Genomic DNA, 23,752 nt, shown 5'->3' on the forward strand with positions numbered 1-23,752 from the left:
ACACCATAACGAACGTTGGCCGCAGTAGATTACCTTCTGGATGTCGATGATCAGTGGATATGCAATCCTTCTGTCCCGTCTGTTTTGTTCTTAAGGAACTATGTTGCACTCAAATGTTTCTAGGATGCAGGTTTTGTTCCAGCATGTATTTGACATGTAAAATGTTGCTTCTGTTTCAGACCTGACCATGAATGAGGAGACCAGGACATGTGACTGACCAAGGAAGCTTTGACAACACAACTTTAGACTAAAGAAAAATGATGTGTATCCAGGGTGGAACTGACTGTTAGCCTGATAACCATCGCTATGGCGTTTTGCAACGGCAGCCTGCTGGCTAGGTGTGCCCCCCTGATGGAGCTGGAAGAAGAGGAAGGGGTGGTGATTTCACCACCGCCGCCTCCGCCGCCAGGGGTTGGGACTACTAGTCCCCTCATGCCTGTCACCCTGCGTGTGACGCTGGCAGCTATCATGATCTTCATGATCGCCATCGGTTTCCTGGGCAACGCCATCGTGTGTCTGATCGTCTACCAGAAGCCCGCCATGCGTTCTGCCATCAACCTGCTCCTCGCTACGCTGGCATTCTCTGACATCATGCTCTCGCTGCTCTGCATGCCCTTCACCGCCGTCACCGTGGCTACCGCCGACTGGCGCTTCGGGGGCGGGTTCTGCCGTGCTTCCGTCATGCTCTATTGGCTCTTTGTCCTGGAGGGCGTGTCCATCCTCCTCATCATCAGCGTAGACCGTTTCCTCATTATCGTTCAGCGGCAGGACAAGCTGACGCCACACCGTGCCAAGCTGCTCATCGGCGCTTCCTGGGCGCTGTCCCTCTGCGTGGCGCTCCCGTCTGTGATCGGCTGGCGGGCGGGCGCGGCGGGTGTGACGGGCATTGGGGGGGCCTGGGCACCACAGTGCGTGCTGGGCTACAGTGAGTCGCTGGCCGACCGCTGCTACACGGTGCTGCTGGCAGTGGCTGTATTCTTTGTGCCGTTCGGCATCATGCTCTACTCCTATCTGTGCATCCTTAACACGGTCCGACGCAACGCCCTGCGCATCCACAACCACACCTCCGACCAGGCCAGCCTCCCGGTCCTCAACCAGGTCAGCAAGCTGGGCCTGACTGGCCTTCAACGTCCCCCGCAGGTCAATGTGGACATGAGCTTCAAGACGCGGGCCTTCACCACCATCCTCATCCTCTTCATCGGATTCTCTGTGTGCTGGCTGCCCCACACAGTGGTCAGTTTGCTGGCTGTGTTCAGTCGGAGGTTCTACTTCAGCCCTGCCTTCTATCCGGTCAGTGTGGGGGCTCTGTGGCTCAGCTATCTGAAGACCGTGTTTAACCCAGTCATCTACTGCTGGAGGATCAGGAAGTTCCGGGAGGCCTGTCTGGAGTTCATGCCCAAGAGCTGTAGGCTGTGTCCCAGGGTGCCGGGCCGGAGCCACAGGAGGGTGAGACCCAGTAACATCTACGTGTGCAGTGAGACCCAGTCGGCTGTGTGACAGTAACATCTACGTGTGCAGTGAGACCCAGTCGGCTGTGTGGAACTAACGGTCACTCTGAGGACACGCCATGGTAACCGTGGAAAGCAGTGGTCACCAACTCTGGTCTTGAAGCTACAGGGTGCTCCACTGGTGTAAAGGACCTGCTATACTCTATACGATTTGTTAAGATATCAACGTTTCAGCAGTATAGACGGCTTGCTGCTGAAACGTTGCAGTCTTTTAACAAATTATTTGCATTGGCGCAATAGTGGTGAGGACAGTACATTCTTGTGTTTTGTCTAAAGTGCCGTAGACACTGGACAGCCATGAACAGAGCCACTCGAAAGTCTTTGTGTGACTGTCTTTATTTCCCTTCTCCTAAAAAAAGACCTGAAGAGAAATGATGTACAAATGGGAACAGTGTTTTCTAATTAACCGTCTCCATGGTGTTTGTATAATTGGCTGAGTACTGTTGGTGATCGTTTACCCAGATGGTTGTTGTATATGTCTAATTATACTGTATGTAAATGAAAACGTTGGATAAAATTGTAAAGAAATGTTGATCAGTATAAAAGTGTTTCTGTGAATGAATAATTGATTAACTGAATGAACTAACAATCCAATTAGCAGGTGTGTTGACGTCATAAACTATGCATATGTAGCCTATAGACTGAGTAGAAATTAAAGATAACAAATGATGTTAAACACAGTTCTAACCGTTGTAAGTTGTCTACATAGACTGTAATAGGCTAGCATTGTACCTTAAACCTAATACTGGAACTAAAATATATGTTGGGCCATGCTGGTTGACAAAGGTAGAGCATGTTGTCGAACACAAACCACGTACAGCCATCCCCTGCCTCTACAATGTCAATACAATGGTTGTGTTGCTGGGATACTAAAGACCTCTATTGGTTGTCGGATGCGGAGTGCATTTATGTGTGGAAGACCCATATCTTCCACAGCAGAACACACAGTCTGTGTTGTAGGTAATGCATCTCCATATGTACCGTGGTTAAACAGTTTACTGAGAGAAGTTCAAATCTAGGGCACACCATGTCAACTCATACACTTTGCGTACGGTGTGATTATCTCAATTCTACTGTTTGAATGAACAAAGAAAGATGTGTACTATGTACACATCGATGCCCAGGTAGAAGTGACCTTTAGACACAGATCTAGCATAAGTTTGCCTTACCCTATCTCATAATAACCTTAGGCAAGACCTAAATATATCACAAAACAGGCTTTAGATCTAAGGGACAGGCAAAGGTTGCTTCATTTTCTCAGCACACTGAGCTGCAAGAACTGACAGAGAAAACATCCCTACAGATCCTTTTTATGCAACATGAAAATAAAGTATGTACATTAAGTGTATCACTGACTTACTTAAAATGAATGATACATAGACATAAGGAGAGGAAGCCATTATAATTGATTGAGACGTAGCCCATTTGAGCCCTGCTTTGATGATGTATCTGATTGATGGGACAGATGAAATACGTCACAACCAGTCGTAGAGGATGCTGGGGCGAGAGGGCAAAGATGGCGCGCTCCACCAACATGGGACGTGAAGGGAAAGACACATCTCAGGATAGAGGCGCTTCTAACGCAGATCTCTTACTACACCCCGAGCTCCTGTCTCAGGAGTTTATCCAGTTGGTTCTGAATGAGGTAAGAGACGAATCAGCTGAATTTCAACAAGGAGAGGGTTGATTTTGCGCTAGTCAGCTAGGTCCCAGCTAGCCTGTCAGCTAGCTAGCCACCGGTAGTTAACGTCAGCCAGCTTGTATTGTAGCCAAAATGGTCCGCTGATTTAGCTAGTTATTTATACCAGCGTCCGAACACTAAAGAGGCCATGCAAACCCAGCATGTTGGAAATATCGTCAGGAAAATATTATTAAACAAGCTTATAAAAATGTGTGAATCGTGGTTTGTTTAGATTCAGGCGTGTTTTAGTTTATTTTTAGTTTTTTGCGCATGCGTCAGGTGAAATAAGGGAGTACCTGGGGTGTATTCATTATTATAAACTGGGTGTTTCAAGCCCTGACTGCTGGCAGCTGTGGTATATCAGACGTATACCATGGGTATGACACAACATTTATTTTTACTGCTCTAATTATGTTGGTAACCAGTTTATAATAGTAATAAGGGTTTGTGGTGTATGGCCAATATACCACGGCTAAGGGCTTTATCCAGGCACTCTGCCTTGTGCATAAGAACAGCCTTTAGCTGTGGTATATTGACCATATGCCACAAACCCCTGAGGTGCCTTATTGCTCCAGAGCACACTGTAGCAAAACGTTTGTCTAGTTCATGAGTGTCAACTGGTGGTTTTATTGAGGCTCTAGCTAACACTTGTTTTGACCCTTGTCCTGGACAGAAAAAGATAACCAGTGGAGACGATGGGAGCCGCGACCAGCTCACGGCTCTCTACCTCCGGCACGTCATCCCCCTCCCGCAGAGAGCGCTGCCAAACAACCGCTGGGGAAAGAGGATGGAGCAGACTCGAGCGCGACAGAGCACAGCCAGCGGACAGTCTCGTAGGTGGGGAGAGGATATGTTTCTCTAAAACGTGAAATCACCAAGGTGTCTGGACCTATCTAAAACATGCCATTTACATAAAAAATAGAGATTTGGTTGTTAAAAAAAATAAAAATACTCTTAACTCTGTTACATTGACAATACAAAAATACCACTGAGTCAGACTTTATTTAAAGGTAAACTCAGCATTCGAACAAGGAGATTTGAAAACCGTACATATTGAAATGAGCGTGATGCAAGACTTTGCTCTGAGTATTTGTGCATGGGTGTGCTTCACGCTGCTACAACATGGGTGTGCTTCACGCTGCTACAACATGGGTGTGCTTCACGCTGCTACAACATGGGTGTGCTTCACGCTGCTACAACATGGGTGTGCTTCACGCTGCTACAACATGGGTGTGCATCACGCTGCTACAACATGGGTGTGCATCACGCTGCTACAACATGGGTGTGCATCACGCTGCTACAACATGGGTGTGCATCACGCTGCTACAACATGGGTGTGCATCACGCTGCTACAACATGGGTGTGCATCACGCTGCTACAACATGGGTGTGCGTCACGCTGCTACAACATGGGTGTGTGTCACGCTGCTACAACATGGGTGTGCGTCACGCTGCTACAACATGGGTGTGCGTCACGCTGCTACAACATGGGTGTGCGTCACGCTGCTACAACATGGGTGTGCGTCACGCTGCTACAACATGGGTGTGCGTCACGCTGCTACAACATGGGTGTGCGTCACGCTGCTACAACATGGGTGTGCGTCACGCTGCTACAGCATGGGTGTGCGTCACGCTGCTACAGCATGGGTGTGCGTCACGCTGCTACAGCATGGGTGTGCGTCACGCTGCTACAGCATGGGTGTGCGTCACGCTGCTACAGCATGGGTGTGCGTCACGCTGCTACAGCATGGGTGTGCGTCACGCTGCTACAGCATGGGTGTGCTTCACGCTGCTACAACATGGTAGCTACTGGACCAACTCTTAGTTGTTGAGGAAATCAGCCTGATATTAAAGAATGTCTCTCTGCAGTTTGATGGCCACAGATACCAAACAAAAAAACATTGATTTCCAAGGATAACAAACCATACAACTCTAGGCACGAGGACTATGCTTCGCAAAACCCCATTTACAGGTGGAACTTTGCAGATAAAGTTTAACAGAGTAAATCTAATGGTGGTGATAGTTTTTTATTTTTTTTTACTGCTTACATTGTTTAAAGTAGTCTTGTGCACAGAGTTGTATGATTTGTTTAACTTTGAAATCAATGTTTTTTTTTGATGGGCATACATTTTGAAGTTGAAAAATCTGAGTCACTGTGGAATTGCCTTACTGTGGAATTGCCTTACTGTGGAATTGCCTTACTGTGGAATTGCCTTACTGTGGAATTGCCTTACTGTGGAATTGCCTTAATCCTACTGTAGCCTCAGTCAGTGTCCTGTTTTGTCTTACAGCTTCAGTGACGACCACAACAGGAAGAGGCCTCTGATCGTGTTCGATGGCAGCTCCTCTAAAAGTGGCCCCGTCAGACTGAAAAAGCCAGAGGGTCAGACCTCGGGGTCTGGCGTTACCGACAGATTCAAGCACCCTCCCTCCATGAACCTCTTCAGCCCCATACGCAAGCTGTCCAGCACCACCCCTACCCCCTCGTCCTCCCACAGCCCAGGAGGCCCCCATAGGAGTCCCACTGTGAATAAGGGTCTGGGGAGCCCCCCCTCCTCCCCCAAGTCAGTTAATCTCAAACGGGAGGCAGACAGCTCGGTATGGAACCTCAGTATCTACTGGTCTATGCAAAATATTTTTCTAAAGATGATTTTCTTGTCACCAACCGTGGTCCTGGATAGCTGCAGGATTTAGTTCCAACCAAAACAATGGATTCAGCTAATGGTATACTTAAGCAATAAGGCCCGAGGAGGTGTGGTATATGGCCAATATACCTTGGCTAAGGGCTGTTCTTCGGCACGATGCAATGTGGAGTGTCTGGATATTGGCCAAATACCACAAACCCCCAAGGTGCCTTATTGCTATTATAAACTGGTTACCAATGTAAATGGAACAGTACAAATGCATTTTTGTATACCCGTGGTATACAATCTGCTTTACCACTGCTTTCATCCAATCAGCATTTAGTGTTCAAACCACCCGGTTTATAAATAATATATTATAATCCAATAAATCTGATTTAGATGAAACAGGTTTTTTACAGTTCCACTGGACCAAATGTTTTCACATTCAGGAGCTCTCCAGAACCAGGGTTGGGGACTGCTTTCATGGGCTATTTGACTGACTTGGAGAGGTTTGGGAATGTGTGATCTGTGAATGTTGTCAGTGATCGTCTCTGTCTCCTCAGGGTGAACTCAAAGAAAAAACAAAGATCCAGAAAGTGACCTGGCCTTGACCCTGGACCGTACCCAGAGACCCACCACTCCACTGTAGAGCAGTGATGAGCCACCTCACACTGGGGCATTCTCTGCCAGAGTCGGGACAATCACAGAACGGGTGGTGACATCCGTCCTCATTCACCTAACTGACCCCAGAACTACTCTCTGACCCTTTACCTGACCCTCAAGTGTCCTTACAGTGAGTACTCTGCTCCTGGGACTTTACTGACTCTTAATGCAGACATGGCACCACAATATTTCTATGTTCATAAGTGTTTTGTGGAATAAGCAGTTTAACCCTCAATTCTGCTCTATGCATTATAATTCTGTGATGTGACCTACCTGAAATCCTCTTAGAACAGTTAGAGTTCATCCTTCCAGGGCTGTTAGAGCTCGAGTTGAGGAGGTTGATGGTGTTTAACTTGATAGGAGAACTTTGGGTCTACAATGCTAAGTTGTTATGCATCTTCATACGTCTGTGTGGCCGTACCATATCCACAGTGGGGCACGATGGGTAAGGGATTTCTCTGCGTTTTGATACTGATTTAATTGGAATCCTCATTAGGAGGAACATTGCCACTGGCCGCCCCACCCCCGTTATTGTTGCCGTGGCGAGGTGCATCGTAATTGTAAAACTCATTGCAGTACATATAGCGCGTGCAATGATGTCGGGCGGGGGGGCAGTGTTTTGTTGTTTCCAGGAACTTTGTTTCGGTTTTTCACAATTGAAGGATTCCAGCTGTATTGTATTGGTACTGTGACACTTGCATTTGTAATGGGATGTTTAGCTAGTGTGCCTTGCCTTGAGTGGGGGTGCATTTGAATTAAATGGAAGTGAACCACCAGATGGTGCCAGAGACTCAGTCCTGCATGATTTGCAAGCGCCTGAGAAAGACTTTGCTCCTGGTCTAGGATCAGATTAGCCAACCTTGAATCCTACTCTTTACCATTAAGGCATCAAAGCATACCTGACCCAGGACCAGCAGTTAGGGGCAACTTGTACCAACTCAAAGGCATTGTAAAAGATTTTCCCCAAATGTATTTAGCCGCCTGTACGTTCCTATAATGTAGATGTATAGAGGGAAGTGCCCATCAACTGCCCCTTGTTGGACTCCATCCTCTAACTGCCACCGCAGCTAAAGAAAACCCTAGAGGAAAGACTTAACTTCATGTCACTTCCTTAGTCATACAAGGTGTACAGCAGTTGGTGCATTTTTTATACGTCTTTATTTGGACTTCAGACACTGACTTCCTGTCAGAGCCCTTGTGACTGATAAGAGACATGTCTGTTGGCTCTCACCTTAATAGGCATAGGCATCATCGTTACCAAGCATTTGCACCAGTGTCACTCAAATGTATACGTGTTGGGGGTGATAATAAACAGAGTTTAAAAACCAAACTGTCATTATTTACACTTTGGTTCATGTATTTTTTTATTTTAGTTGTAGCTTTTGTTTTATTTCCATCTGAATAACATTACAAACTTTGCACCAGTGTAAATGCCTGGTAAACCTGTTTGAGTTAGTTCACATTTTCGCAACTTTGGGACTTATGCTCCCTCATACACACCAGTAGATAGCCTTTAAAATCTTAAAGGTATTTGGCACCCAAATTACACAATGACTGCAATAATTGTGTAGTTCAGGGGAAATATTCCTTTCAATACATAAACTCTGAATATATGACTCTTTATAATTATGACAGACATTCATGTGTAAAACCTCTAACTATGTGATGTATTAAGCCAGGGCATGCAGAAAGCAACATTTGCTGTTGCACTCCAAAAAACATTGTCATGTATATTTTTGAACTCATATAGTGTATATGGGGTTAGTAGCCTAATAACGAGTGTGTTCCTTTGCCCAGGTGTTGCTGATGCATGCAAGATCTTGCAACGCCCGGATAGGTATTTTACGTATTAGCAAACCACATGATGTTAAGGCAATCTGATGCCGGACTGCCCAGTCGATGACGTGGCACCCAATCATTGGTTGATGCATGCGACGTCTGAGAAGGGGAACGCGACCAGTATCTTGTGTTCATATGTCATATATATATATATACACAGTTGAAGTCGGAAGTTTACATCCACTTAGGTTGGAGTCATTAAAACTCATTTTTCAACCTCTCCACAAATTTCTTGACAACAAACTATAGTTTTGGCAAGTCGGTTAGGACATCTACTTTTTTACATTTTTCCAACAGTTGACAGATTATTTCACTTACAATTCACTGTATTACAATTCCAGTAGGTCAGAAGTTTACAGACACGAAGTTGACTGTGCCTTAAACAGCTTGGAAAATTCCAGAAAATGATGTCATGGCTTTAGAAGATTCTGATAGGCTAATTGACATCATTTGAGTCAATTGGATGTGTACCTGTAGATGTATTTCAAGGCCTACCTTCAAACTCAGTGCCTCTTTGCTTGACATCATGGGAAAATCAAAAGAAATCAGCCAACACCTCAGAATCTTTTTAGTCTGGTTCATCCTTGGGAGACATTTCCAAATGCCTGAAGGTACCACGTTCATCTGTACAAACAATAGTACGCAAGTATAAACACCATGGGACCACGCAGTCGTCATACTGCTCAGGAAGGAGGCGCGTTCTTTCTCCTAGAGATGAACGTACTTTGGTGTGAAAAGTGCAAATCAATCCAAGAACAACAGCAAAGGACCTTGTGAAGATGCTGGAGGAAACAGGTACAAAAGTATCTATATCCACATTAAAACAAGTCCTATATCGACATAACCTGAAAGGCCGCTCAGCAAGGAAGAAGCCACTGCTCCAAAACTGCCGTAAAAATGCCAGACTACGGTTTGCAACTGCACATGGGGACAAAGATCGTAATTTTTGGAGAAATGTCTTCTGGTCTGATGAAACAAAAATATACCTGTTTGGCCATAATGACCATTGTTATGTTTCGAGGAAAAGGGGGAGGCTTGCAAACCGAAAAACACCATCCCAACCGTGAAGCATGGGGGTGGCAGCTTAGCTGCAGGATGGAGGGACTGATGTCCTTCCCAAAATAGATGGCATCATGAGGTAGGGAAATTATGTGGATATATTGATATATACATCTCAAGACATCAGTCAGGAAGTTAAAGCTTGGTCGCAAATGGGTCTTCCAAATGTACAATGTTCCCAAGAATACTTCCAAAATTGAGGTAAAATGGCTTAAGGACAACAAAGTCAAGATATTGGAGTGGCAGAACTGAATTTGTGGGCAGAACTGAAAAAGCGTGTGAGAGCAAGGAGGCCTACAAACCTGACTCAGTTACACCAGCTCTGTCAGGAGGAATGGGCCAAAATTAACCCAACTTACTGTGGGAAGCTTGTGGAAGGCTACCCAAAACGTTTGACCCAAGTTAAACAATTTAAAGGCAATGCTACCAAATACTAATTGAGTGTATGTGAACTTCTGACCCACTGGGAATGTGATGAAAGAAATAAAATCTGAAATGAAAATTTAAAATAAAGTGGTGAACCTAACTGACCTAAGACAGGGAATCTTTACTAGGATATAAATGTCAGGAATTGTAAAAAACTGAGTTTAAATGTATTAGGCTAAGATGTATGTAAACTTCCGACTTCAACTGTATATATATATATATATATATATATATATACACAATGATACTCAGTTGTGCTCTGATAGGTCGTTGTTACTTCCTGGTTGTTTCGTTAATTTCCAATCAGACGTGTCGGCCACTCGCTGCCTGCCAGATGTCAGATGTCTTTGCCACACTCGGGGCACAGGATGTCGTCACGCTCGGTGAGGAAACCCCGGCCCACCAGGGAGACAGAGCACTTCTTACAGTTGAAGCAGTCGTTGTGCCACTGGCGCTCTTCAAACGAGATGTACTTACTGCCACCCAGACCTAAGAGAACGGGGAGAGATGAACACATGCTGTTATCAAAAGGTGAAGGATGTCTCTGCATCCTAAAACATAAATGAAGGAAACCATAGAGCAGTTATACTGTATCTTGCTTTCTCCATTTCCACAGATCAGTGATTGGGGAAGGAGGAAAGGTGGAGAACTTTAGTAAGGATTCAAACAGGGCCACAGTGTACAGAGTGATGGGGTGAGTAAGTGACTGACTTCCTGATTTACAAGTTAGGACTGATTTAAAAGTGGCTATCTAACTGGCTGACTGACTCATTCTGTTAGAGACGGGTATACAATTTCCTTGCAGGTCTGCACAGATGATCGGATCCTTCTGTCATGTTCCCTTTAGTTCCTGATACACTAAGCACTGTTCCACGTGTTGTAAAGATCTGATCATCAGTGCGTGAGCAGAAAATGTGTATCTGCAACACACCCAGATGGATAGATAGTTTACCGCTGATGGGGGTGGTGCAGGAAGCACACTTCTTGGCATACAGGTTGCAGAAACAGTTGAGGCAGTAGGCAAAGTCGTCACGGGAGGTGAAGCGTTGGCCAGACAGCTGCTGCTTGCAGCCGGTGCACAGGAAGCAGTCCTTATGCCAGGGCTGGTCGCGATAGGTCACCCCGCCAGTAGTGATGGGCTATTATAGAGAGAGAGTTAGGTCAAATGTGACTGCACACAAATAAGCACATACACACCAACCAAGTGCTACACACCAGGCACCAACAGATACCAGATTTTAGCGGTTAAGCGATCCATTCAATAAATTGCCACGTGAATGGATATTGAGGACATTTGTGGACATATAAAGTACTAATCGTTCTTGCTCTATTCTAGCTTGCCAGATTCACAGCCAGTCTTTCAGTAGTTGTAGAAAGAGCCCTGTTTTCTATCTCTCTGATGTATACGCCACTTTAGAGGACAGAAAAAGTGAGGAAGAGATACTACAGTATTTACACTTAATATTATGACCTTAAACCTACCTTCTTGCAGTGCACACACTGCATGGCAAACTGTTTCTCGTAGCAGGGCACACAGAAGTTGTGGTTCTCCTTGGGGATGAAGCTCTTGGTGCCGATGGGCTGCTGGCAACGCTGGCAGGTGAAGCAGGTCTCATGCCAGCTGTTACCCTTATGCTCCATCTTCCTGGAGCCTGAATGAAGGGGAGGGAGAGAGAGGGAGGGAGGGGAAAGTGGAGGGATGGATGGGTAGGTAAAGGAATTAAGAAGTATAGAGAATGGAGAGTGCGAAAGAGGACACACATGCTACTCAGTCCTTGGGTTACACACAGTCCCTCACTGTCTGCCCCCTCAGAGCTGCTCTCTAAAATACTTCCTGGGTTTTAAAAAATTAATTAAATTCAAATTTTATTGGTCACATACACATGTTTTACAGATGTTAATGCGAGTATAGCAAAATGCTTATGCTTCTAGTTCCGATAGTGCAGTAATATCTAACAAGTCCTAAAGGCCCTAAACGATATCAGAATCACCATTGATAAGAGACAATACTGTGCAGCTGTATTCATTAAAGTGACTAGTGATCCATTTATTAAAGTGTCCAGTGATTGGGTCTCAATGTAGGTAGCAGCTTCTCTGAGTTAGTGATTGCTGTTTAGCAGTCTGATGGCCTTGAGATAGAATCTGTTTTTCAATCTCTCGGTCTTTGTATACAAACACAGTGGGTACAGAGGGGCATTGTTGTGTTCAAGGAAGTCTGGAGCAAATGTATTCAGTATCTACAGTACATTCAGTGTTTCTGCTCTGCTGCACCCCAGACCTCACCAGAGTAGAGTTACACTGACTGTCTGTCTGTTTGTCTGAGAGAAGCACCATCCCAAGGAATTATGGAAATTATGATATTTAAAGACATATATTAGTTAGAATCATCCAAAACGTTCTACTACCACCACTACTACTACTGGTACTACTGGTACTACTACTGGTACTACTGGCACTACTACTACTACTGGTACTACTACTACTGGTACTACTACTACTGACACTAATACTACTGCCACTACTACTACTGGTATTGGTACTACTACTACTACTACTACTGGTACTACGACTACTGGTACTACGATTTCTGCTACTACTACTGGTACTACTACTACTACTACTGGTACTGGCACGACTACTACTGGTACTACTATGACTACTACTGGTATTGGTATTACTACTACTGGTACTACTACTACTACTACTACTACTGGTATTGGTACTACTACTACTACTGGTATTGGTACTACTACTACTACTGGTATTGGTACTACTACTACTACTGGTATTGGTACTACTACTACTACTGGTATTGGTACTACTACTACTACTGGTATTGGTACTACTACTACTACTGGTATTGGTACTACTACTACTACTGGTATTGGTACTACTACTACTACTACTGGTATTGGTACTACTACTACTACTGGTATTGGTACTACTACTACTACTGGTATTGGTACTACTACTACTACTACTACTGGTATTGGTACTACTACTACTACTGGTATTGGTACTACTACTACTACTGGTATTGGTACTACTACTACTACTGGTATTGGTACTACTACTACTACTGGTATTGGTACTACTACTACTACTGGTATTGGTACTACTACTACTACTGGTATTGGTACTACTACTACTACTGGTATTGGTACTACTACTACTACTGGTATTGGTACTACTACTACTACTGGTATTGGTACTACTACTACTACTGGTATTGGTACTACTACTACTACTGGTATTGGTACTACTACTACTACTGGTATTGGTACTACTACTACTACTGGTATTGGTACTACTACTACTACTACTGGTATTGGTACTACTACTACTACTGGTATTGGTACTACTACTACTACTGGTATTGGTACTACTACTACTACTGGTATTGGTACTACTACTACTACTGGTATTGGTACTACTACTACTACTGGTATTGGTACTACTACTACTACTGGTATTGGTACTACTACTACTACTGGTATTGGTACTACTACTACTACTGGTATTGGTACTACTACTACTACTGGTATTGGTGCTACTACTACTACTGGTATTGGTACTACTACTACTACTGGTATTGGTACTACTACTACTACTGGTATTGGTACTACTACTACTACTGGTATTGGTACTACTACTACTACTGGTATTGGTACTACTACTACTACTGGTATTGGTACTACTACTACTACTGGTATTGGTACTACTACTACTACTGGTATTGGTACTACTACTACTACTACTACTGGTACTACTACTACTGGTACTACTACGACTACTGGTACTACGATTTCTGCTACTACTACTGGTACTACTACTACTACTACTGGTACTGGCACTACTACTACTGGTACTACTATGACTACTACTGGTATTGCTATTACTAATACTGGTACTATGACTACTACTGGTACTGGTACTACTACGACTACTACTGGTATTGGTACTACTGTTACTACTACTGGCACTACTACTACTGGCACTACTACTACTACTGGTACTGGTACTACTACTACTATTACTACTACTGGTACTACTACTACTACTGCTGGCACTACTACTACTAATACTTGTACTGGTACTACTAATCCTGGTACTGCTACTGGTACTACTACTACTACTACTACTACTACTATTACTGGTACTGGTACTACTACGCCTACTGGCACTACTGGCACTACTACTACTACTGGTACTGGTACTACCACTACTGGTACTACTACGCCTACTGGCTCTACTACTACTAATACTGGTACTGGTACTTCTAATTCTGGTACTACTACCACTACTACTGGTACTACTGGTACTACTACTAATACTGGTACTGGTACTACTAATCCTGGTTCTACTACTGCTACTGGTACTACTACTACTACTGGTACTGGTACTACTACGCCTATTGGTACTACTGGCAGTACTACTACTGCTACTGGTACTACTAATACTACTACTACTGGTACTACTACGCCTACTGGCACTACTACTACTAATACTGGTACTGGTACTACTAATTCTGTTACTATTACTACTACTACTGGTACTACTACTACTGGCACTACTACTGGCACTACTACTACTACTACTGGCACTACTACTACTACTGTTACTACTACTACTGGCACTACTACTACTACTACTACTACTACTACTACTACTGGCACTACTACTACTACTACTACTGGCACTACTACTACTACTACTACCACTACTGGCACTACTACTACTACTACTACTACTGGCACTACTACTACTGGCACTACTACTACTACTACTACTACTGACACTGCTACTACTGCTGGTACTGGTACTACTACTACTACTACTACTACGGGTACGACTACTACTGGTATTACTACCACTGCTGGTGCTGGTACTACTACTACTACTGGTACTACTACTTCTATTTTTACTGGTACTACTGCTACTACTCAAACAAATCAACTCAAAATGTCAGGTCTGTAAATAACGTAACTTCCTGAAGATTCATGGGAAGCTGTGTTTGTTGGTATTTCATTTTTTTTTTATAAGGGCAGATCTAAATTGTGTTTGCAACCATTATGGAGGTTTGTGTACGTTGTGATAGTCCAAGATTAGTCTGTGTACATGCCTGTGTGCACGTCCGTGTGTGCATGCCCATGTGCATGCAAATGCCTGTGTGTGTGTGTGTTTACTATATGTAGATTAGATGAATGTAGGTTCTCACCAGGCATGATGGTCTTCTTGCACTCGTGGCACTTGGAGGAGTACTCATTGGAGTAGCACTCAGTGCAGAGCAGCTGGTCATCCTTGGTGGAGAAGGGCTTGTCCACCAGAGAGCGTTTACACTGGAAGCACTGGAAACACTCCTCGTGCCAGTGGCGGTCCTTGTAGGAAAGGTCCTACGGAGGCATCAGAGGGACAATTTCAGTCTTTATATCAGACAGCATGCTTTGACAATGTTCTTGGATGGAAGGTAAACAAAATGAGAGACAGTGCTAGTGGTTCATCCCTATTTGTATGTGTCATGCAATGCATACGTGTGTGTGTGTGTGTGTGTTCCTACCCTGGTGTACGTGTGTGTGTTCCTACCCTGGTGTACGTGTGTGTGTGCCTGTTCCTACCCTGGTGTACGTGTGTGTGTGTGTGTTCCTACCCTGGTGTACGTGTGTGTGTGTGTGTGTTCCTACCCTGGTGTACGTGTGTGTGTGTTCCTACCCTGGTGTTGCAGCCGATGGGTTTCTTGCAGTCCTCACAGGTGTTTGAGTACAGGCTCTCGTAGCATTTGACACAGTATGGGTTTTCCTCTCTCAGGACGTATTTCTTCCCGAACAGGGATTCCTTACAGTAGTGGCAGTCATAGCGCTCCGTCATCTTTGCACCGGGAATCCCAACTGAGGCAAGGGGAGAGAGAGAGTTTGAAAATATTATTTGTCCTACTACTGTATAACCCATAACAGCTATGTCTAAGCCAGGGGGGCCTTACTTTTTCAATAAAAATATCTGATAAAAAATCAGTGGGCCTTACTACCCATACGAACACATTGAATAACATATTCACTACATGGATCAACAGACAGTCTACATGAAATCAGTGGGCCTTACTACCCATACGAACACATTGAACAACATATTCACTACATGGATCAACAGACAGTCTACATGAAATCAGTGGGCCTTACTACCCATACGAACACATTGAATAACATATTCACTACATGGAACAACAGACAGTCTACATGAAATCAAAGTGGGCCTTACTACCCATACGAACACATTGAATAACATATTCACTACATGGAACAACAGACAGTCTACATGAAATCAAAGTGGGCCTTACTACCCATACGAACACATTGAACAACATATTTACTACATGGAACAACAGACAGTCCCCCAAAACATCTAAAGAGAGTTTGTTCTGAAGTGTCTGTCCTATATTTGAGAGAGAGAATAAAGATCAGGATATATATATATATATATATTATATCCTCCTTATTTTTGGCACTAAACCATCTCCATAAATACTTCCATAATTATTTTCAACTGGTACCGGGGGACCTTCAGACAAGTATTGTGAGGCCTGTGGAAAACCTAGAGCAAAACGGTAACAGACACATCTCAACATCACCTGTTCAGAGGAGACTGTGTGAATCAGGCATTCATGGTTGAATTGCTGCAAAGAAACCACTACTAAAGGACACCAATAAGAAGAAGAGACTTGCTTGGGCTGATGAGTCCAAATTTGAGATTTTTGGTTCCAACCCCTGTGTCTTTGTGAAACGCAGAGTAGGTGAACAGATGATCTCTGCATGTGTGGTTCCCACCATGAAGCATGGAGGAGGAGGTGGGATGGTGTGGGGGTGCTTTGCTGGTGACACTGTCTGTGATTTATTTACAATTCAAGACACACTTAACCAGCATGGCTACCACAGCAGTCTGCAGCGATACACCATCCCATCTGGTTTGCGCTTAGTGGGACTATCATTTGTTGTTCTCAGGACAAGGACCCAACACACCTCCAGGCTGTGTGAGGGCTATTTGACCAAGAAGGAGAGTAATGGAGTGCTGCATCAGATGACATGGCCTCGACAATCAGCCAACCTCAACCCAATTGAGTTGGACCGCAGAGTGAAGGAAAAGCAGCCAACAAGTGCTCAGCATATGTGGGAACTCCTTCAAGCCTGTTGGAAAACCATTCCAAGTGAAGCTGATTTGAGAGAATGCCAAGAGTGTGCCAAACTGTCATCAAGGCAAAGGGTGGTTACTTTGAAAAATCTCAAATGTAAAATATATTTTGATTTGTTTAACACTTTTTTGGTTACTACGTGATTCCATATGTAATATTTTATAGTTGTGATGTCTTCACTATTATTCTATAATGTAGAAAATACTGTCCAAACTTTTGACTAGTACTGCATGTGTTCTATATTCGTGTGTAGCCCAAACTGTTGGGACGCTACAGACAGAAGTTGGCAGATCGGCTGTACCAACCTCAGACGAGTACCAAGACTCTTATGTTGTGAGAGTCTCATCTTTCCATAGAGGGGACGTTAGGACACTACGGACAATTTTGTAAGAAGAGTGATTTTCGGGATGTCTCATGGTCTGATGAACACCGCTTTAGATGCGGAAGTGCAACATCAGAGGATGAGGTGAATTGAGATGCATCCAATGCAAAGAAAATATCTCTAGTTGAACAGATATCTCTGGTTTAACAGATCTCTAGTTTAACAGATATCTCTGGTTTAACAGATCTCTAGTTTAACAGATATCTCTGGTTTAACAGATATCTCTAGTTTAACAGATATCTCTGGTTTAACAGATATCTCTAGTTTAACAGATATCTCTGGTTTAACAGATCTCTAGTTTCAGATATCTCTAGTTTAACAGATATCTCTAGTTTAACAGATATCTCTGGTTTAACAGATATCTCTAGTTTATCAGATATCTCTAGTTTATCAGATATCTCTAGTTTATCAGATATCTCTAGTTTAACAGATATCTCTAGTTTAAACTGTCAGATTTTTATGGGGTTTTATGGGATATTTTAATTATGATAATTGATTTCTATGGGATATTTTAATTATGCTAATTGAATTTCCGCGGGCATCGACTCTAGGGGGATAAATGGCTCATTCAAGTTATGGTCAAGAACCTTGATCCATGACCTGCATACTTTTGTAAGTAGGTTTTTAAGAGTCCAACGAGATGAACAGAAGCCAGCTTGTAAAAGTCAAGTGTGTCTGTTGGCCTTCTCTGTGTCAGTGTTTTATACAGAGATATCCGCTTCCTGACATTGAGTAGGAACAGAGAGGATACATCCTTCTCACAATCAGTCTGTTATAGTAAATGAGAACTGGATCTCAATTCACTTGCCTGTCACTGCATGAATATAATATCCACAACGGGCATTTCAAATTCAAGCAAAGTGGAGGCAATGCAATATAGCACAATAGAGATCACTTGACAAGACATTGAGGAAATCCCAATACACATCTGCCTGTCATCTTTTGAGCCAGTGTTATATTGCCGACAGTTGTAGGATCAAGTTGTACTTTTGTGTACAGTATGTCTCTCTAGAGGGTTTAGTCTTTGACCTCTGTGTGTCAGTCTTTTGTCTCTGTTGGTGTGACAGCTGCAGGGTGACAGATGAGAGGAACATTATTAATAGCTCTATCTATCAATCGTACTTAGAGAGAGACAGGGGACCTTCGCCCCTGCGCATACCAACACTCACTATGTCACCATGCAGTCAGTCATCCATCACCTCACCTCCGGCTGTCAGCATCACAACGCACCACAACACAGCTCAGACTCCCACAGTGTGTGTGACACGGCACACTGGAAAAATGTCTACTCACGCTTTGCAGCTGCCAGCAGTCCAGCCCCTGATAAACCTCTGGTTATCCCTCTCTGTGTTTGGCCTGTCACTCTGCTGACCTGTGTGTGTGTGTGTGTGTTTGTACGCGTGTGTGTTTGTACGCGTGTGTGGCCGGCTGCCTCTGGAAGTCCCCAGTGTCCCAAGCACACAACGCTGCATACCTCTCTCCTCTACACTTCTCACCACTTTCCTCTCGCTCTCATTCTTCTCTCTCTCTTTCTCTCTCTCTCGTTCTGACCTACTCCCCTCTTGCCCACTGATTCCACTGTCATGGTTTGACCATATAAGGAGGCAAAGGAAAAACAGGAGAACTTAAGAATGTCCCCCCTCACTTTCTTAAATTCCTTCTCTCTTTCCCTCGTATTCTTATTCACCCTCTCATCTCTCGCTAGATCTCTCTTCTTCCCTTTCTCCCTGTCCCCAACCCCCTCTCTCCCTGTCCCCAACCCCCTCTCTCCCTGTCCCCAACCCCCTCTCTCTCTGTCCCCAACCCCCTCTCTTCCTGTCCCCAACCCCCTCTCTCTCTGTATTTGCTTTCCCTTGTTTTTCCAACCCGATACTGTCTATTTTTCTGTTTGCATTTCCTCATTACCTCGTTCGGTCCCCCTTTCTCTGGACTAAATCCCCTGTAATATCATGGTATGTTCTTCATGTATTACAGCCTTTGTGTATGAGATCCTCAGATATACCACTTCTTACTCAAGAATAGGGGTCCAAACAAGAATCGAAACTAAGACTGCATATGTTAAAGGGCTAGAGAAGGGTCTTGGTACTGGTCCAAATTAGATTGAAACAGGAAGTCAGAGGAATTTTCTGTTCTCTGTCTTCAAGTTTAAAGAGGAATAGATTTACTATCCTATCTACCGATAATAATGACTCTCCCTCTAATCCCTTTTCCCAGTTTTTCCATCGCTGTTGCTCTTCCTCTCCTCTACTTCCATCCATCCATCCATCCATCCATCCTCTCTCGTTCTCTCTCGTTGTCTGGCTGTCTCTCTCTCTAACTCACTTAAATCAGGGTTCATCTTGGTCCTAAAATAAAAGAGAAACTGAGCCCTAATAAAATCTGCAGCTATTTAAACAGTGGACAGCTGTTGGAGACGGGGCTCTGTGTTCTCTTCGATGTCACCCATACCAGCGAAGCTAATGACAGGCACCAACCACCTGACTAATACACACACACACACACACACGCGTGCGCAGAATGAACACCTCAATGTGGAGGAATAGAGGGTATTTCTTAACTTTTGTCAGACATGTACAGTACTTTGCTTCTACTTGTAATACAAGTGTCATACAATGTAAGTACAAGTGTGCTGAACTCCTGGGAAGTACATGCTGTGTCATGGTTCGACCCTTGGCTCTGAGGTATGATGAAATGCAGGTTTTGTCTAGTGAGGCAATGATTTTCTGAGTGGATGATTGAATCGAGTATTTTTCTGTCAATGATTGGATCATATGTCTGTGATGGGATTGAGTGCTGTCTGTGCTGTTGTCACATGTGTGGGTTTGCCGTAATTGTGTTATGCAATGCTGGAGAACCCATCTGAATCTCACACACGCGCACACAAACACACTCAATTATGAAGATTTCTTATGACTTTCACAAACCTGAGCAGTTAAACTCTCATTACGCTATCACCTTAAGTTAAAATGTCTTTTGTTTTTCACTATCATAATTAAACCTGTAATTAAATTGACTTGAGATAAGTTTAATATATTTACTGAGCAAGACAAAGATCCCACATCCATCCTCTCAACACCACAACCCTCCCTCCTCACCCATCCATCCTCTCTCCTCCCCTCAATACCACAACCCTCCCTCCTCACCCATCCATCCCCTCAATACCACAACCCTCCCTCCTCACCCATCCATCCTCTCTCCTCCCCTCAACACCACAACCCTCCCTCCTCACCCATCCATCCTCTCTCCTCCCCTCAACACCACAACCCTCTCTCCTCACCCATCCATCCTCTCAACACCATAACCCTCCCTCCTCACCCATCCATCCTCTCTCCTCCCCTCAACACCACAACCCTCCCTCCTCACCCATCCATCCTCTCTCCTCCCCTCAACACCACAACCCTCCCTCCTCACCCATCCATCCTCTCTCCTCCCCTCAACACCACAACCCTCCCTCCTCACCCATCCATCCTCTCTCCTCCCCTCAACACCACAACCCTCCCTCCTCACCCATTCATCCTCTCTCCTCCCTTCAACACCATAACCCTCCATCCTCACCCATCCATCCTCTCCCCTCCCCTCAACACCACAACCCTCCCTCCTCACCCATCCATCCTCTCTCCTCCCCTCAACACCACAACCCTCCCTCCTCACCCATCCATCCTCTCCCCTCCCCTCAACACCACAACCCTCCCTCCTCACCCATCCATCCTCTCTCCTCCCCTCAACACCATAACCCTCCATCCTCACCCATCCATCCTCTCCCCTCCCCTCAACACCACAACCCTCCCTCCTCACCCATCCATCCTCTCAACACCATAACCCTCCCTCCTCACCCATCCATCCTCTCTCCTCCCCTCAACACCACAACCCTCCCTCCTCACCCATCCATCCTCTCTCCTCCCCTCAACACCACAACCCTCCCTCCTCCCCCATCCATCCTCTCTCCTCCCCTCCACACCACAACCCTCCCTCCTCACCCATCCATCCTCTCTCCTCCCCTCAACACCACAACCCTCCCTCCTCACCCATCCATCCTCTCTCCTCCCCTCCCCTCAACACCATAACCCTCCATCCTCACCCATCCATCCTCTCTCCTCCCCTCCCCTCAACACCATAACCCTCCATCCTCACCCATCCATCCTCTCCCCTCCCCTCAACACCACAACCCTCCCTCCTCACTCATCCATCCTCTCTCCTCCCCTCAACACCACAACCCTGCTTCCTCACCCATCCATCCTCTCTCCTCCCCTCAACACCATAACCCTCTCTCCTCACCCATCCATCCTCTCTCCTCCCCTCAACACCACAACCCTGCTTCCTCACCTGTCATCTCCTCTCCCTTCCCGTCCCCTCAACACCACAACCCTCCCTCCTCACCCATCCATCCTCTCTCCTCCCCTCAACACCATAACCCTCTCTCCTCACCCAGCCATCCTCTCTTCTCCCCTCAACACCACAACCCTCCCTCCTCACCTGTCATCTCCTCTCTCCTCCCTTCTTTTCCACTACAAATCGGCCACCTCCCAATTTACCCCTGGAGTACCCACACCTGACCTCTGCTCTCTCTCTCAGCAGGGCATCCATCTCACTCAGTTGGAGGCTTGAGCCACAATGGTGGGAGTGGCCCACAGTGACACAAGTCTCTAATGATAGCCAGTACCCTCAGAGGAAACTGGAATGCTTTTAAGAGCCACAATAGAGGGGCTAGACAGGTGCTCAAAATAGCTCAATGTTTCAACGACAAACTACTACAGAAATGCACCATCCCTCAAACATACAGGCCTCATATTTAGCATACCCAATGAGCTGAGTGAGCACTTTTGGGACTATTCCATTGGATACATCCAGCCAGGACAGCACTGAACGCTATCTCTTAGTCTAAAGGGGTGGAACTCTGTTTCCCCAAATGTACCCCCCTTCGTCCATACCACTACCCACTCCTAACCATAACTATAGGGTATAGATCATTGGCAGAAAGGCACAGAGCATATTAGACCCTGTCTGTCTGCCCTGTCTGTCTGCCCTGTCTGTCTGTCAGCCATGTCTGTCAGCACAGTATCCAGGCACACTGATAACACCTACACTTATCCTCTTGCATTAGATATTACAGCATAGCATAGACAGGCTCTGCCACGCACACACGCACACGCACACATTCACACACACATGCATACATTGACTGATGGATCTTGTATCTGCATTGTGACAATGTAAATCTGCTGAAATTATTACCTTGCCTTGCTAAATAATAGCATTTAAAACAAAGTCCTCTACATCCAAAATAATTTCCTCTCCAAGGCACAGTGAATGTAGGACAGTAGGGTCAGGCTTTTCGAGGACACAGAAACACATCTTTAAGATACCTAGTTTGATCATGCATGTAATCTGTATCATAGAGAAGTAGTTGATACTGACTGAAGCTCAACTGATTACCTCTAATTCAAAGTGACAGTGGCACATTTCTTTAACAAAATAAATCTATCAAGCTAAAGTTGAGTTAGTCAGTGGAGAAATTAGGTCAAATGTCACGCATCAAAGCCGAAGTTCAATCATAGTGTTCAAGGCCTGAATAACCGTAATCAGAGAGAGAGAGTTGTGGAGATTTAGGAGGAGGTTGGGAGTTATTGTTTGAGCTGATTGGAGGGTGATTGTTTCAGGTGGTAGAGAAGAAGAGGTAATCAGATGGATGAATGGTGGAAAGATAGAAAGAAAGAGAACATGATTAAGTAGAGGGATAAGAGCTCAGGTGGAGAGAGGGAATGGGTGTGTGAGAGGATGAGTGGAATTAAAAGTTTATGTCCCAGAAAAGGAGAAAGAAGAGGAGTGAAGAAGGGATGGATGGGTAGAGGAGTGGACAGTGCTGAGTCCTACCTTTCTGTCTGTGGAGGGTGTGTGTCTGTGAGGAGTCTGCTCAGACTGAGACCGGTGAACAGAGGGCGAGCTGTAGTCACTCCTGATTGGATTACCCCACCCATAGACAACTAATTGTGGAGCGGGTGAGGAGGGGGTTGGGGGGTGAGGGGGGGGGGGGGGGGGGTTGAAATGGGCTATAAATACAATGGCCCTACAGAGATAAAACCCTCTCTCTCTCTCGACATACACACACACACTGTCACTCTGCCACACCAACTGCCCTTTGGCCTTGTAAGGCATTGCATTGTAGTTCACTAACCACACACAACTACTAACTACGCTAATTTCTGTGTCTGTAGACCCCTCTCTCTCCCTGTAGACCCCTCTCTCTCCCTGTAGACCCCTCTCTCTCCCTGTAGACCCTCTCTCTCCCTGTAGACCCTCTCTCTCCCTGTGTAGACCCCTCTCTCTCCCTGTAGACCCTCTCTCTCCCTGTAGACCCTCTCTCTCCCTGTAGACCCCTCTCCCTGTAGACCCC

At 45.1% G+C, this 23,752-nt stretch overlaps 3 protein-coding genes across 4 annotated transcripts; 2 read left to right on the top strand and 1 right to left on the bottom strand.

Moving 5' to 3' along the window:
• Nucleotides 1-306: 306 nt before the first annotated feature.
• Nucleotides 307-2,100, top strand: LOC139406156 (G protein-coupled receptor 45). Its single transcript, XM_071148642.1, has one exon. It carries the CDS (start codon nt 307-309, stop codon nt 1,495-1,497), a length of 1,191 nt encoding a protein of 396 aa, XP_071004743.1. The 3' UTR covers nt 1,498-2,100.
• Nucleotides 2,101-2,991: 891 nt separating this feature from the next.
• Nucleotides 2,992-7,805, top strand: c3h2orf49 (chromosome 3 C2orf49 homolog). Its single transcript, XM_071147549.1, has 4 exons — nt 2,992-3,153; nt 3,863-4,026; nt 5,480-5,786; nt 6,376-7,805. Exons 1-4 carry the CDS (start codon nt 3,025-3,027, stop codon nt 6,421-6,423), a joined length of 648 nt encoding a protein of 215 aa, XP_071003650.1. The 5' UTR covers nt 2,992-3,024; the 3' UTR covers nt 6,424-7,805.
• On the bottom strand, nt 7,611-23,314 carry LOC139404972 (four and a half LIM domains 2a). 2 transcript variants are annotated; one of them, XM_071147528.1, is made up of 6 exons: nt 23,233-23,314; nt 15,509-15,684; nt 15,018-15,192; nt 11,282-11,451; nt 10,752-10,938; nt 7,611-10,288 (listed from the first exon to the last, which is right to left on the bottom strand). In XM_071147528.1, exons 2-6 carry the CDS (start codon nt 15,662-15,664, stop codon nt 10,137-10,139), a joined length of 840 nt encoding a protein of 279 aa, XP_071003629.1. In that variant the 5' UTR covers nt 15,665-15,684; nt 23,233-23,314; the 3' UTR covers nt 7,611-10,136. The 2 variants fall into 2 exon arrangements, with proteins under 2 accessions (XP_071003629.1, XP_071003639.1); XM_071147538.1 differs by lacking the exon at nt 23,233-23,314 and adding an exon at nt 18,655-19,235 and having other exon boundaries at nt 7,703-10,288.
• Nucleotides 23,315-23,752: the final 438 nt, after the last annotated feature.

This window comes from Oncorhynchus clarkii, chromosome 3 (assembly GCF_045791955.1).
Source record: "Oncorhynchus clarkii lewisi isolate Uvic-CL-2024 chromosome 3, UVic_Ocla_1.0, whole genome shotgun sequence".
Lineage (NCBI taxonomy): Eukaryota > Metazoa > Chordata > Actinopteri > Salmoniformes > Salmonidae > Oncorhynchus > Oncorhynchus clarkii.

Coding starts and splice junctions, on each gene's coding strand:
- LOC139406156 (XM_071148642.1), top strand. CDS start 307: ATGGCGTTTTGCAACGGCAGCCTGCTGGCTAGGTGTGCCCCCCTGATG.
- c3h2orf49 (XM_071147549.1), top strand. CDS start 3,025: ATGGCGCGCTCCACCAACATGGGACGTGAAGGGAAAGACACATCTCAG. Junction 3,154..3,862: donor TCCAGTTGGTTCTGAATGAG/GTAAGAGACGAA, acceptor TGTCCTGGACAG/AAAAAGATAACCAGTGGAGA. Junction 5,787..6,375: donor AACGGGAGGCAGACAGCTCG/GTATGGAACCTC, acceptor CTGTCTCCTCAG/GGTGAACTCAAAGAAAAAAC.
- LOC139404972 (XM_071147528.1), bottom strand. CDS start 15,664: ATGACGGAGCGCTATGACTGCCACTACTGTAAGGAATCCCTGTTCGGG. Junction 11,452..15,017: donor CAAGAAGACCATCATGCCTG/GTGAGAACCTAC, acceptor CCCTTCATTCAG/GCTCCAGGAAGATGGAGCAT. Junction 10,289..10,751: donor CTGCACCACCCCCATCAGCG/GTAAACTATCTA, acceptor CCGTTCTCTTAG/GTCTGGGTGGCAGTAAGTAC.